The sequence below is a fragment of the Theropithecus gelada genome, chromosome 20 (assembly GCF_003255815.1).
Source record: "Theropithecus gelada isolate Dixy chromosome 20, Tgel_1.0, whole genome shotgun sequence".
Classification (NCBI taxonomy): domain Eukaryota; kingdom Metazoa; phylum Chordata; class Mammalia; order Primates; family Cercopithecidae; genus Theropithecus; species Theropithecus gelada.
Genome location: NC_037688.1, coordinates 16,202,576 through 16,217,509, shown reverse-complemented (window position 1 = coordinate 16,217,509; position 14,934 = coordinate 16,202,576). Strand labels below are relative to the sequence as shown.

Genomic DNA, 14,934 nt, shown 5'->3' with positions numbered 1-14,934 from the left:
ATACAAAAATTAGCTGGGCATGGTGGTGCATGTCTGTAGTCCCAGCTACTTGGGAGGCTGAGGCAGGAGAATCGCTTGAACCTGGGAGGCAGAGGTTGCAGTGAGCCAAGATCGTGCCACTGCACTCCAGCCTGCCAATAGAGCAAGACTCAGTCCCAAAACAAAATAAACTAAAATAAACAAAGAAACAGGCTGTTAACAGTTAACAGAGCCTAGCATTCTTTTAGCCAGCAGAGTTTAGTAGGAAGGATAAAACCACAGCACAGGCATTAATCCCAGGGTGGGCTTCCACTAAAACTCTACTTCTCTTTCAGCAGCATTTTATGGCTACAGAGTTAAGGCAAGGGTTGAATTTCACGAGTCAAAAAGCAACCCTTTTCAGAGACCCAACTCTCTGGGGTGCTCAGGGGCTTGGGCTGAATTGAGAAGAAAATTGACAAGAGTAAGCTGCCTTCTCTTCTCGGGCCATCTCACAAACCACAGTGCGAGCCAACTGGTCCTGCCTCTTTACTACACAGAACCAAGCACTAGGGATGTGACAGGTCAGTGTCCTACATCTTGGAACCTTTGTTGGTAGAAAGAAGGAGAGCCTCCGACGTTTGGGAGGGAACATGTGTGTTTGGGAAGCGGATGGATAAAAGAGGCTTAGGAAACCCCGCATGTGTTTGGGAAGAGGATGGAGTCACTGGGTTTTGTTTCCCCAGCTGCCCATGGTGTCCGCGACGGGTCTCTCTGGGGATGGCAGAGATGCGAGGGGTGCTCCTGGTGCTGCTCGGCCTTCTCCATTCTTCCACCAGTGAGTGCGCTGCTTTCCTCCCTCTGACTTTAGCTGCACATGTGGCTTAGACGAGGATCATCCAGGAGAATGAAGTGGTCCTTAATGTCCAAGGAGGGGCTCAGGGAAGATGACTCACAGCACTTTGTGCTGGGCGGCCTGCATTGGTGGCAGGAACCAGGCAAAGAAGTGAATCATGGGACGTGGATGGAGGAAACTAAAGTCAGAGCCAATCCTTAGGGTGGTAGTGTCGTTAGGAAAATAAGGCTCTCTGGGTACAGGGGTGAGCGAGAGGCCTGCCTCTGCACTCCCAGCCCCTGCCCTGTCCTTCCTGGGGAATACTGCTCTTTTGCAAACTACAATCCCCAACGGCAGGACTGGTCCCAGGAGCAGCAGGGGCTTCTACTGCTGCAGGTGTCTGGGAGGCTACTACAGCCTCAGATGGCAGAAGTGGCAGCTGCGGTCCCCTCCTCCCTTGACCTCTAAGCTGCTCAGAACTAAGAATTCCAGCCTACAGAGGGCAGGTGGAGAGGAGATAGCTGGCTAAAGCAGGCTCTGTCCCACCTTGCTGCCATCCCAGCTGGCCCTGCCCTGTCTTCCTGGGGTTAGATGGGAGACATGAGAAAGTCCACACACACCCTCACACACACATGTGCGCGCGCACACACACACACATGCACATACACTCACACCCACACATATGGGCACACACACACATGCACAAACACACAGGCACACACATGGACTGTCACGCACACACACACGGACTCACACACACACATGCACACACACATGCACACATAGAGGTGAGTCCTTCAGCTCCCTCAGCCTCCTGCAGCTCCCTGTCTTCTTGCAGCCCCAAGGAGACCAGGGGATACCCAGAAAACACAGAAAGGTCTTCTCCCTCCTTAAAAAGCCACAGCTAACGGGTCAAGACAAGCATTTCATCTCTGGGTCAGATTTCCTCATTACGTCTTGTCTTTTAAGGGTTTTGTAAGGTCAGATAAACTAGCCAACTAGAGCTTTGAAAAAGCAAAAGTGGTCACACGCTCATAAGCTCTTGTGGGATTAGGGAAGGTTGGCGAATGCCTTGCACCGTAGATTGCCAACGTCTCAAGGAGAAATCAGACCAAAGATAACGAATCCTGTCTCTAGTGGTTCTGATGCACTTAGTGACCTCCCAGACATCATCTTGCTAAAATCAGTCTGTCATTGCTCCAGCAAAGTCACCAAGTGTCAATTAATGGAGATGTCTGGTCGTATGATGCCCCATGATGGAGAGGTCCTCTGTGCTCCTTTAAGGATAATTCTGTATGTTACAATCAGTTCTTAGGGTCATGGCTTGGAAACTGTTTTTGGTGCTCATATGTAAGGTTGCCCCCGGGGGAAGCCCTCCCAGACTTTATGTCCTGGGCAGAATTCATGCCCCCTCCTCTTATACTTTGGGCACACTCCCTGGGTCACATATCCCTCTATATCGCCATCACTCTTCAGCATGTCACTCTGATGGGCTCCTAAAATCCTTTCTTGGAATCCCAGGCCCTACCTCAGCACCTGCCAGGGCTGAGTGTGGTTGGATGCATGGCTGAAAAAGGAGTCACTGGTCGGGCGCAGTGGCTCACGCCTGTAATCCCAGCACTCTGGGAGGCTGAGGCAGGCAGATCACTTGAGGTCAGGAGTTCAAGACCAGCCTGGCCAACAGAGCAAAACCTCATCTCTGCTAAAAATAGAAAAATTAGCTGGGTGTTGTGGCGTGCATCTGTAATCCCAGCTACTCGGGAGGCTGAGGCAGGGGAGTCACTTGAACTCGAGAGGCGGAGGTTGCAGTGAGCCGAGATCGCGCCATTGCACTCCAGCCGGGCGACAGAGTGAGGCTCCACCTTAAAAATATATAAAAATAAAAAAAGGAATGCACAAGGTCACACATACTACTAGCAATCACAGTGATGACATCCTGTAGCCTCTGGAAAATTCTATGGTACATTAATGAAGAGAGCAGAAATGCAAATAATGTCTTCACATTCTTATGAAAGTAGTTTTAAAGCTGGGCACAGTGGCTCATGCCTGTAATCCCAACACTTTGGGAGGCTGAGGAGGGAGGATCTCTTGAGTTAGGGGGCTCTAGATCAGCCTGGGAACATAGCAAGACCTCATCTCTACTAAAAATAAAAGAATTTAGCCAGGGGTGGTGGCAGGCACCTGTAGTCACAACTACTCCAGAGGCTGAGGCAGGAGGATTGCTTGAACCCGAGAGGTTGAGGCCACAGGGAGCTATGATCCTACCACTGCACTCTAGCCTGGGCGACACAATGAGATCCCCTCTCAAAAAAGAAAAAAAGAAAAAAAAAGAAAAGAAAACAAAAATAGCTTTAACCTTGCAGATCCCAAAAGTGTGTTGAGGACTCCCGGGGGTTCCAGACCAGGCTTTGAGAACTGCTGATGAACACGAAAGATGGCAGACATTGCCAATATGTACCGTTATGTGTTCAATAGATGAGAGTTTTTATTTGTAGTCTAACATAATTTTGGGATTCAAAAATGCCACTGAGCATCTTTTAGGGTGAAGAAGACATACTAGGAAGAAGAAAGAAGCAGGGGTTGCGGGTAACGTTAGTGATGATCGAGACAGCCCGCAGAAGAGAGGGTCCTGAGGTCTCCTTGCCCCGGCAGTGAGGCCCCGCACCTGCTCCGCAGGTTGTGGCGTCCAGAAAGCTTCCGTTTTCTACGGTCCTGACCTCAAGGAGGGCTTGGTCAGCAGCATGGAGTTCCCGTGGGTGGTGTCGCTGCAGGACTCGCAGTACACACACCTGGCTTTCGGCTGCATCCTCAGCGAGTTCTGGGTCCTCAGCATCGCATCCGCCATTCAGAACAGGCCAGTGCCCCTGCTTTTGGGGCCCGCAGCATCGCCGCGGGTGAGGGTGGGGGTGGCCCTGTCTCCTGCTCAGCCTGGGGAGGCCCTGCAAGGTGCATTCTGGGGGACAGGGCTTTTTACCAGCTCAGCGTTTGCTCTGCTGTGAGCCCTAAAATCACCGGTTGCCAAGGCTGATCTCTGCTGTGAGGACTGCAGGCCTCGCAATGGAAAAATGAAAAGATGAGTCCTCCATTCAATGCAGGTGGGATATTCATTCTGATTTTACTGCCATCACAGAGGCACTGGTTCCTAATACTAGGGTCCCTACCGCTTATCCTGTTCGGCCAGTCGATAGGAGCCCTTACCTTAAAACACTTGGGCCTTAGAAACGTTACTGCCACAAATACATGTACACAGAGAAAAGCCTCGAAAAAAATACAGAAACACTTTTAAGAGTGCTTATCTCTGCATGCTCAGAATGCACAATTTCTGCTTTCTTCTTTTAGCTTCTCTGTATTCTGCAAATTCTGTAGTACAAATATGCATTCTTTTAAACCAGAAAAAAATCATAAATATTACTAAAAGAATAAAGTTTTTGGTAAATATTTCTCACTCTTTGACCCAGTGATTTCATTTCTGGGAATCAACATTAAGGAAATAATTTCAACCACTGGAAAATTTGTATGTACAAAGTTGTTCCTAGGATGGTTAATTACACACACAACACTGAAAAGAAACCTAATGTCCCACTATTGCGATGAAATTATAATTGTTCATATATATACATGCTATACACATAAATATATATTATACATAATATATAGTATATAATATACATGTAATTATATACTAACTCTATTATACATAATATACATGTATATTATAACATATATGTATATTGAATATATGTACACAATACTCTATTATATGTAACATATAGTATATAATATATAATTACATATAAACACACAGAGAGTATTGGGGGAGAGAGTATAATGACTATAATTGGCTAAATAAATTATAATATAAATCCTTGATGGAATATTATGCAGCTGGTAAATACTTTAACATAGGATTTGTATTTTTAATTAAAAATACATGTGCAGCCGGGTGCAGTGGCTCACACCTGTAATCCCAGCACTGAGGCTGAGACGGGCAGATCACTTGAGGCCAGGAGTTTGAGACCAGCCTGATCAACATGGCAAAAACCTGTCTCTACTAAAAAATACAAAAATTATCTGGGCATGGTGGCATGCACCTGTAATCACAGCTACCAGGAAGGCTGAGACAGGAGAACCACTTGAACCTGGGAGGTGGAGGTTGCAGTGAGCTGAGATCGTGCCACAGCACTCCAGCCTGGGTGACGGAGCCAGATTCCATGTCCAAAAAAAAAAAAAAAGTATGTAGTAAAATGTTCACGAGAAACCAAAGGATGTACAGTGAAAAGCAGCTCCTTCCCTCCCCCACCCCTCAGTCACTAGTTTTTCTCCCTTGAGTCACATTCTGTCACCAATTTCTTGCCTATTCCTTCTTAAATACTCAAAGCACTCATGGATATCGATATACCTATAGGTCTGGCTATATTGTTTCTTATGTCTATTGACAGAGAATTTTCTTTCCCCTTGTATTAGTCTACTTAAGCTGCCATAACAAATATCACAGACTGGGTGGCTTAAACAACAGAAATTTATTTCTCACGGTTCTGGAGTCTGGAAGTCTGAGATCCAGGTGTCAGTAGATTTGGTTTCTCCCGAGGCCTCTCTCTTTGGCTTGCAGACAGCCACCTTCTCGCTGTGTTCTCACATGGCCTTCCCTCTGTGCCTGTGTATTCTTGGTGTCTCTTTCTCTTCTTATAGGGACACCAGTCCTGTTAGATTACAGCCCCAGCCTATACCTCATGTAATCTTAATTACCTCCTTAAAGGCCCTATCTCCAAATATATGGTCAAATTGGGGGTTAGGACCTCAACCTACAAATTTTCAAAAGAATGCAATTGAGTTCATAACATATCCGCGACACACCCACCATGCAACTGGTAGCACACCATACACATTAATTTACTCACAGCCTTTTTTCACTTTATCATAAATTTTAGAGACCTTTTCTTATTGGTACATAAATGGCTAATGCATTATTTTTGTCAGCTGCACAATAGCCTGTAATGGAAGTACCGTAACTACACAGTCCTCTGTTAATGGAAATGTAGGCTGTTTCTAATCTGTTACTGCTGCCAAAAATGCTGCAACAGACATACTTGTACACGCATTATTTCACATACATGCAAGTGTGCCATAGTGTAGACATCCCAGGAGTAGAAAGACTGGGCTAAAAACGACATGCATTTAAAATCCTGAGAGCTACTGCCAACTAGCTCTCCATGGAAGTTCTGTTTTCTATGTAGTGTTTTCATTATGGCTATTTTCTATCTGGTCCATTCTTTTGGTTTTGATTTTCTCTTTGACTCAAAGGTTTTATTAAAGGGAGAGCTTGATTTTTTAATTTTATATAATTTTTTTTTTTTTTTTTTTTGGAGACAGTCTTGCTCTGTCACCCAGGTTGCAGTATAGAGGTGCGCTCTCAGCTCACTGCAATCTCGGTCTCCTGGATTCAAGCAATCCTCTTGCCTCAGCCTACCAAGTAGCTGGGACTACAGGCGCATGCCACCATGCCCAGCTATTTTTGTATTTTTAGTAGAGATGAGGTTTTGCCACGATGGCCAGGCTGGTCTTGAACTCCTGATCTCGGGTGATCCACCCGCCTTGGCATCCCAAAGTGCTGGGATTATAGATGTGAGCCACCATGTGTGTCCAAGACAGAGTTTTAAAATGTCCAGGTGCTAGGGTTTTTTGTTTTGTTTTCTAACATTATTGAATTATACCATGTGGTGATCTATTTAGGATTTGTTGAGGTTGTCCTGCCTGTCTACTATGGGTGGTCTATGTGAATATTTTCACAGGTAAATTAAAAAGTTCATTCATTCTCCATGGTTGGTGTATAATTCAATATATAAAATTGGGCAAGGAAGTCTACTTTATCTGTCCTAGACTGTCAGAGGTGAATTAAAATCGCCTACCAGCCAGGCGCAATAACTCACACCTGTAATGCCAGTACTTTGGTTAGACAATACAGCCAAACTTAATTAAGATGACCTCATCTTTGTTAGTCTGGATGTCCAAGGATTCCTTCTTTGTCACTCAAGTCCAGCAACTTTACTAGTTGTGCTGGATTTCCCCCACCTGCCCCTTCAGATCTACTCTACTCTTCTACCCTGCCAGGCCCCAGGAGGCTCACCTGTATGGGTTATACCAGTGGTCTTTTTTGCCTTCTGGATTCCAGCTGGTTTTGGCCAACAATCATATAAGAGGCAAGAGATCAGAGGGAGTGGGGAGAGTGAAGTCAGGGTCCTTACTCCTCCGAGGACTACTGCATATTGGCTGCTGGTTGGCTGCTTTTACCAGCTAAGTGACCCACTCTACACAGCTCTGTCTGATCACATCCTCCCCTCACCTAGAGCCCAGAGACAGTGTCAGCACAGCGTCGTTACCTCACCAGGAGCTGCCTATAGCATGCAGTGCCCAGAGCTGTCCTTGTGGTTTCCCTGCATCCTGCCAAGACCTTTGTAAAAAATCCCTTTATTAAACTCACCCCAATTAATCTTATTTGAGTAGAACATTTATTTCCTGTTGGGACCTGACCAGAACTATGTCTCAGCGTTAACTACCCCAAACTATATAGTGGACAGTCAACACTACTGGAGGTAGGTTAGCTGTCTCCAAACTATAGATTCAAGTCTTAGTTCTGAAAAGTTTTCTTAAATTATATCTTGAAATATCTTTCCTGTTTCATCATTTTGGTTACTTTCTTTGTGGTCAGCTGGGTCTCCTGTGACTGCCTTATCTTTCATTTTCCTCTCAAGCCTTTAAAAATCTTTGTTAATTTTCATTTTGGTCACATTTCTCAATGCCCCTAATTGTGTTTTCTGTGGGCCCTATTCTCCTTTATGCTGCTTTTGATTTGGGCTTCATTTTGGTGATGGTCTTGTTTCTTTTCTTTTTGCTTCTTTGATGAGAACATGCTCAACAAGCTTTTTCTGAGCTCTGTGGCAGTCAGTGTCATCTATAACTTTTGCACTCCTGCCATCCTTCCTTTCATCAGCTCTTCCTTTGACTCTGAGATCTGAATTCTTTAGCGTCTCTTGGTTTTATGGTGTTTGTATTTGTTCCTCATTCTCACAGTTTCTTGGGTGATTCCCAAGAGGAGAAAGGGAAAACACCCAACTCAATTCTATTGTTATTAGAACTTTAATTTCTCCAAAATGTATTTACAGAATATATAATAAGGAAAGATGCCTATCTTAAAATGTCAAATACTAAAAGCGGGAGTCAAGATGACATCTTTGGTAGAACTGCAATTACTACTTTGGCAAACTACAATATGTAAAAAACAAACAAACAAAAAACCTATTCATAGAAAAAATGTTAATCAGCAATAACATGTTAACAAATTTTCTTTAGTGGTGGGGCAAATGGTGTTAAGATTGAAGAATCTCCAGGATTCTGCAGGCTCACAAAAGAGGGCACAAGCCTAGGGGTTCATAAAAGATTTCCTATAAACTTGAGTCCAAAGGGGTCAGGAAGAATTAACACATGGAATAGGAGTGTTCCAGGCTGAAAAAACATAAATAGGAAAACAGGGAAGTGTGAAGCTTCCTTGCTGTCTTGGCCTCTCAAGATTCCCTTGCTCTCTCTCCAGGAAGGACATTGTCGTTATAGTGGGTATAAGTAACATGGATCCCAGCAAGATTGCTCACACAGAGTATCCAGTCAATACCATCATCATCCATGAGGACTTTGATAACAACTCCATGAGCAACAACATAGCCCTCCTGAAGACAGACACAGCGATGCATTTTGGCAACCTGGTCCAGTCCATCTGCTTCCTCGGCAGAAAGTTGCATACACCACCAGTCTTGCAGAACTGCTGGGTGTCAGGATGGAATCCCACATCTGCAGTTAAGGCATTCCTCCTCCCAGAGGAGGCTGTGTGTGTGCTGGCAGTGGGGGTGACCTGGATAATCCAATCTAGGGCCTATCTTAATTTAATAATGGAGCTTGCTTGAGGTTCTAGAGTTTGGCTGAAACCCTTACCTAATCAGTCAAGTCTCCTAGGGCTTTCCCTTTCTGTTGCCACTCTTCTTTTTTTTTTTTTTTTTTTGAGGCAGGGTCTTTTTCATGCAGTGGTGCCATCACGGCTCACTGCAGCCTTGAACTCCTGGGCTCATGTGATCCTACTGCCTCAGCCCCGAGTAGCTGGGACTACAGGCACATGTCACCATGCCTGGTTAATTGTTTTAAATTTATTTTTTGTGGAGATGGGGTCTTGCTATATTGCCCAGGCTGGTCTCAAACTCCTGGGCTCAAGCAAGTCTCCCACCTCGGCCTTCCAAAGTGTTGGGATTAGGCATGAGTTACTGCGCCCATTCCGTGGCCATTCTTACATCACATTGGTCCTTTACCCTCTAGCCCTACATCAAAACTGAAAGTACAGAGGCAGTGGACACCCTGGAATGAGTACAAGGGTACAGAGGGGTGAGAGGATGTTAGTCCCCAAACTAGGGCTGATTGTCCTCTTGTCTAAGCCATCCTTGTTTTCTTTCATTTTGGGGAAAGAAAGAAACAAGGAAATGGATGCTCTCTAGAAGAGGAGGAAGGGTATTCTCTGCTTGTTTGCACATTCGAGTTCAAAGTGGAGGTAGTTTTTAGCAAAAACTCAGTCACAGGTTCTTATTTCTATGAAAAAAAAAGGAATTTACAAGAACATATCTGGCAGGGCACAGTGGCTCATGCCTGTAATCCCAGCACTTAGGGAAGCCAAGGCAGGTGGATCACTTGAGGTCAGGAGTTTGAGACCAACCTGGCCAACATGGTGACACTCCATCTCTATAAAAATACCAAAATTAGCTGGGCGTTGTGGTGCATGCCTGTAATCCCAGCTACTCCGGAAGCTGAGGCAGGAGAATTGCTTGAACCCGAAAGGCGGAGGTGGCAGTGAGCCAAGATCACACCACTGTACTCCAGGCTGCGTGACATAACAAGACTCCAACTCAAAAAAAAAAAAATTCTCACTCTCATTTGGCTATGTGAGTGGGAGTTGTGTTGACATAGGGGACTGCCTTCTCATTAATAATCCCTGGGCTCTCTGTTGCATGGTCCAGACAGGAAATCACATGACGATGAGTATCCTGAGGAAAATCTTCGTGAAAGATCTTGACATATGTCCCCTACACAAACTCCAGAAGACAGAATGCGGCAGCCACACGAAAGACGAAACCAAGACTGCCTGCTTGGTAAGAACCTCATGGAATAGAAGCTAAGTGTTGAGAGTAAGCCTTGGTCACATCCAAGGGAGCCTCAGACCCCTTCCCTAGATGGGGAGCTCTGTGAAGGCAGGGACTAGAGTTTGGGATGAATGGCTGTCTCTGGAGTGAACAGCACTTGGCAGACAGTATGCGCTCAATAAAAATCTGCTGAATGAACTAACCAGTCATGATTTTCAGTGTAACATGATGAAGCTTGTCTAAGTCACAGGTGCTTTTTAACTAGCTAAAAATTTGAAAGTCTGAGTCCAAACCACACAGGCAGATATGCTTTGAGCAGGTCTACAGTGTGGGGCTGCTGTATTCAGCTTCTAGGGAACCTAGACGCCCCTCTGATGCTATCAGTTATTGGGTTTTTCTTCTCTGAGAAGCCCTGCCCTCCAGCCAGATGAGAGCTGTACAGATGTGGCTGTCCTACTGCCTCAAAAAAAATGTGTGGAAGTCACACACACCTGGTTCAGGCCCCTTCATATCCAAATCTGGAGAAAGTGTGGCTTACTAGGGTCACACAGTCAATAAAAGTTAGAGCAAAGACAAGGACCTAGGTCTACCAGATATCCAGATAGAGTTTATCTCCTCTACTCTACAATTGCTTTTCTAAGAGGCTTATCACTCACTCTCCTTTAAATAACCTTCAGGACACCTGATGGGGAATTTTTTTTTTCCCTATAGGATCCAGAAAGGCAGGATTTTTAGAGCAAGGGGAAAAATACATATATAAAGATAATTTTTTCTAAGTCATTTTATTGCAAAAGCATGGACTGCCTCTCATTAAGAAATACATTTGCCCTTCCAAAGTTGGTGTAACATCTATTGAGTGCCTACTTCGTACTGGGTCCTCTGCCAGGTGGGGGATCTTAACAATTTCCTAAATTAGATAATGTGTTAAAATACGGTGAAGATTGAGCTTTTTAACAAAATTCTGCCCTCAACCATTCCATCAAACAAGTATCATACGTCCTCAGATCTAAGATGCTGCCAATTATGGAATGCACCATCATTTTATGTAATCCTGAGAAAGAAAAAATGCTGTCAGTTTCTCTGATATCAACTGATTAAAAGACATAGCCTGGCCGGGCGCGGTGGCTCACGCCTGTAATCCCAGCACTTTGGGATGCTGAGACGGGCGGATCACAGGGTCAGGAGATCGAGACCATCCTGACTAACATGGTGAAACCCCCATCTCTACTAAAAATACAAAAAATTAGCTGGGCATGGTGGTGGGCGCCTGTAGTCCCAGCTACTCGGGAGGCTGAGGCAGGAGAATGGCATGAACCCAGGAGGCGGAGCTTGCAGTGAGCCGAGATCGTGCCACTGCACTCCAGCCTGGGCAAAAGACTGAGATTCCATCTCAAAAAAAAAAAAAAAAAGACACACCCTAATTTCAAAGATGTTGATTTCTAACTGTATCTTAGATTCAGTGGAATATTCTAAGCTATTTCTACTCTAAGTGACCATCTTTTAAAATCTAACTGCAAAGTTCAGGTTGGTTTTTAACTGTGACACACCTCTAAACAGGCCTTCATTTTTTAACAGAATTATGCTTGCACACCACCTAATGGTGACCGGTCCCCGTAGAATCCTGTCTTAGAAATATGTTCTCAGGTCCAGAGGTCTTCAAAGCCACAATTCCCACATGTAGAATCAACCACCAGGTTCAGAATCTGCCTATGGGTTTCCCCAAAACCCAACAAAAGCAGAATCACTCTGCACTCACCCATCCAGCCTTTATTCTACCACTGTTAGGGCTTTTGCTGAATGTCAAGGGAAAAGATCACACACTGAAAGACCCCACTCTGGGCTGTGGCCGCTCCCTTGGGAGATGAAGTACGGTAGCTCCAGAGGGGCATCTGGAGCTGTTCACCTCTGCCTCTTGTGCTTCAGAAGTCGCAGTCCCTACAGCATTATGGGGAAGAGAAAAAGTGCATATGCTGTGCCCAGGTGGAACAGCGACCTGCAAAACCATGCCATAGCTGAGGACATGTCCCAATCATTCATCCAATCATTCATCCTAAATCACATTCTTTTTCTTGCTCTGGCTATACCACTACAGTTAAACTGTGAATGGGACTGATGAAGCAGGGAACCATGTCATTCTTAGCCAGGGAGCCCCCATGACCTAGGCAGACATAGTGAGGTGCACACAAGGGCCTGTTCACCAGTCAATTGAAAAGTCAAGAGTTCTGCACTAAAGCACCCCCTTCCATCCAAAGAGAGGCACAGAATGAAGTCCTCAAGGACTTCCTCACGTGTCTGGCCTTGACCTGCTGAGATCACCAGGGAATCACGGTAGCTTTTCAGCACGGCCTCCCTGCTGCCCTGCCCGCGGAGTTGCTCCTTTCTTCTCCCACTGGTCTTTCTCTCTGTTCTGGTGTGGCTTCCTTGGAAAAGGGGAGATTTATTGAAAGAGAATACCCCGCTGGGCATGGTGGCTCATGCCTAATCCCAGCACTTTAAGAGGCTGAGGCGGGCAGATCACTTGAAGTTAGAAGATCAAGACCAGCCTGGCCAATATCATGAAACCCCATCTCTACTAAAAATACAGAAATTAGGCTGGGTACGGTGGCTCATGCCTGTAATCCTAACACTTTGGGAGGCCGAGGCGGGTGGATCACGAGGTCAGGAGTTTGAGACCAGCCTGGTCAACATGGTGAAACCCCATCTCTACTAAAAATAAAAATTAGCCAGGCGTGGTGGTGGGCGCCTGTAATCCCAGCTACTGGGGAGGCTGAGGTAGGAGAATCGCTTGAACCCAGGAAAAGGAGGTTGCAGTGAGCTGAGATCATGCCATTGCACTCCAGCATGGGGGACAGAGCAAGACTCCATCTCAAAAAAAAAAAAAAAAAGTGTTAGTTGGGCATGATGGCACATAGCTGAGCTACTCGAGAGGCTGAGGTGGGAGAACTGCTTGAAACTCAGAGGTGGAGGTTGCAGTGAGCCAAGATTGCACCACTGCACTCCAGCCTCGGGGACAGAGAAAGAAAGAAAGAAGGAAAGAGAGAGAGAGAGAGAGAGAGAGAAATACCCAAGACAGACCACACACCCAGGCCTTGGATGGTGAGGGGCTGAGGCAGCTGCTCTCTTGCCTTCTGCTGCTCATGGTTGAGTCTGTTCAGATTGTTTCCTGTTGTTAATTGCAGCCCCATTCTGTGTCTCAGTCCAAACCGCGAGAGCAACATGTCATTGCCTGGGCCTTCCAGCCAGGCAGGCCACACAGGTCAAAGGTGGCTGGCTAGCCTGGGGATGACCACCCCCTTCTTGGACACAGTTGGGCCACAGGAGGGGCAGGAATTCCTTTGAGAGGAGATCTGGGGGCGTGGGGTCAGGGCAGGTAAGGTAATGATACCTAGTAGTTGCCTTGTTGCTTTTCCCGTCTTCCCCAACTTTTCAGAAAAATGATGGCCTTTATAGAGACATCAAGATGACGGTAGCTAATATTCTATTGAGTGTGTGCTGTGTGCCAGGCACTGTGCTGTGCTCAGCACGTGTTACAGGCATTAACTGTGTTCCCACTTTGGCTCAGAGAGGATTTGGTCACTTGCCAGGGTCCCATATCTAGCTAACGGTGCCAAGCTTCTACTCCCTCACCTTAGGTAAAGTGTATGTGGCAGAATTCCCGAGTGCCAGAGGACTGCTCCCTTGGGAGCGGGGAAGACCAAGAGTACAGCCAGCCAGGCTGGTGAGCAGCTGCCAGGCGGCAGGAAGTGGCTTAAACTAAGGGTCGAAGCAAGGCAGAGAGAAGGGAAAATGTGAGCATTTCAGGACGGAACGGAAACAAACACCAACATTTCAGGAATGAGAAGCCAGAAGAGAGGGAAGGTTTGGCCAAAGGACTGGAAAGGGGCAAGAAAATGAAGTATGAACCAGGAAGCTATAGGCAATCAGTAGAAGTCCACAGCTAATTTGCATAATAAAAGGAAAAGTCATCTTGCTGGAATTTGTGGTGGTGGCTGCCTAGATTTGAAATTGTACCCTATAATTTGCCCCATTTCCAGTGAGAACCAGCATAAAACATTTCTAGAACAAACAGTATATTGCACAAAGATAGATTTACAACAAAAACTAGTTTTTCTAAGACTTGAAGCCTTCTGTCTTTTGTCACAGGGGGACCCAGGAAGCCCAATGATGTGCCAGCTACAGCAGTTCGATCTGTGGGTTCTGAGAGGAGTGCTGAACTTCGGTGGTGAGACGTGCCCTGGCCTGTTTCTGTACACCAAGGTGGAAGACTACAGCAAATGGATCACATCCAAGGCTGAGAGGGCCGGCCCTCCCCTGTCCTCACTCCACCACTGGGAAAAGTTGATTTCTTTCTCCCGCCACGGACCAAATGCCGCCATGACACAGAATTCTGATTCTGAACTGGGCCATGTTGGATCATACTTGCAGGGACAAGGAAGGACCATCACGCATTCACGACTAGCAACCAGCTCTAGAGATGATCTAGATGTTAGGGAGAAGGGTGTAAAGGAATCAGGCCGGTCTCCTGAGGCATCTGTACAACCCTTATACTATGACTATTATGGTGGGGAGGTGGGGGAAGGTAGGATTTCTGCAGGTCAGAAAAGGTTGCATCAGCCCGCAGAAATCATCTTGGTTTCCTTCATGCTTGTTTTCTTTTGCAGCAGTGTCTAGTCCAGGAGCCACCCCACCAAACTGAAGAGTAAGCTCAGAATGCTGAGTGCCAGGCATTCACCATGCTGTTTTGGTGTCTGTTTTTAATAGTTGCACACCAGGGCTGCCATGGATAAGCCCACAGCACACACTGGGCTGGCTCTCCCTCCTCTGTCCCTCTCCTGGGTGTGGGAAGGTCACTTTTATTATGCTTGTGAACTAAATGCTGGCTAACAAGTGTCAAACCATTAGAGCGCCCTGTGGTTCTTTCACTGGCAACAGTTCCAGGGGCCAGGCTGTGAAAACACTCCCCATGGGCAG

The 14,934-nt window shown here is 46.1% G+C and overlaps 1 protein-coding gene across 1 annotated transcript; it reads left to right on the top strand.

The window, feature by feature from the left end:
* The first annotated feature begins 707 nt into the window (after positions 1-707).
* Positions 708-14,861, top strand: PRSS54 (serine protease 54). Its single transcript, XM_025370364.1, is given in 6 exon segments — positions 708-746; positions 748-796; positions 3,470-3,647; positions 8,379-8,637; positions 9,841-9,972; positions 14,107-14,861. Coding segments are annotated over 6 exon segments (1,182 nt in total). The 5' UTR covers positions 708-710; the 3' UTR covers positions 14,635-14,861.
* The last annotated feature ends 73 nt before the right edge of the window (positions 14,862-14,934 follow it).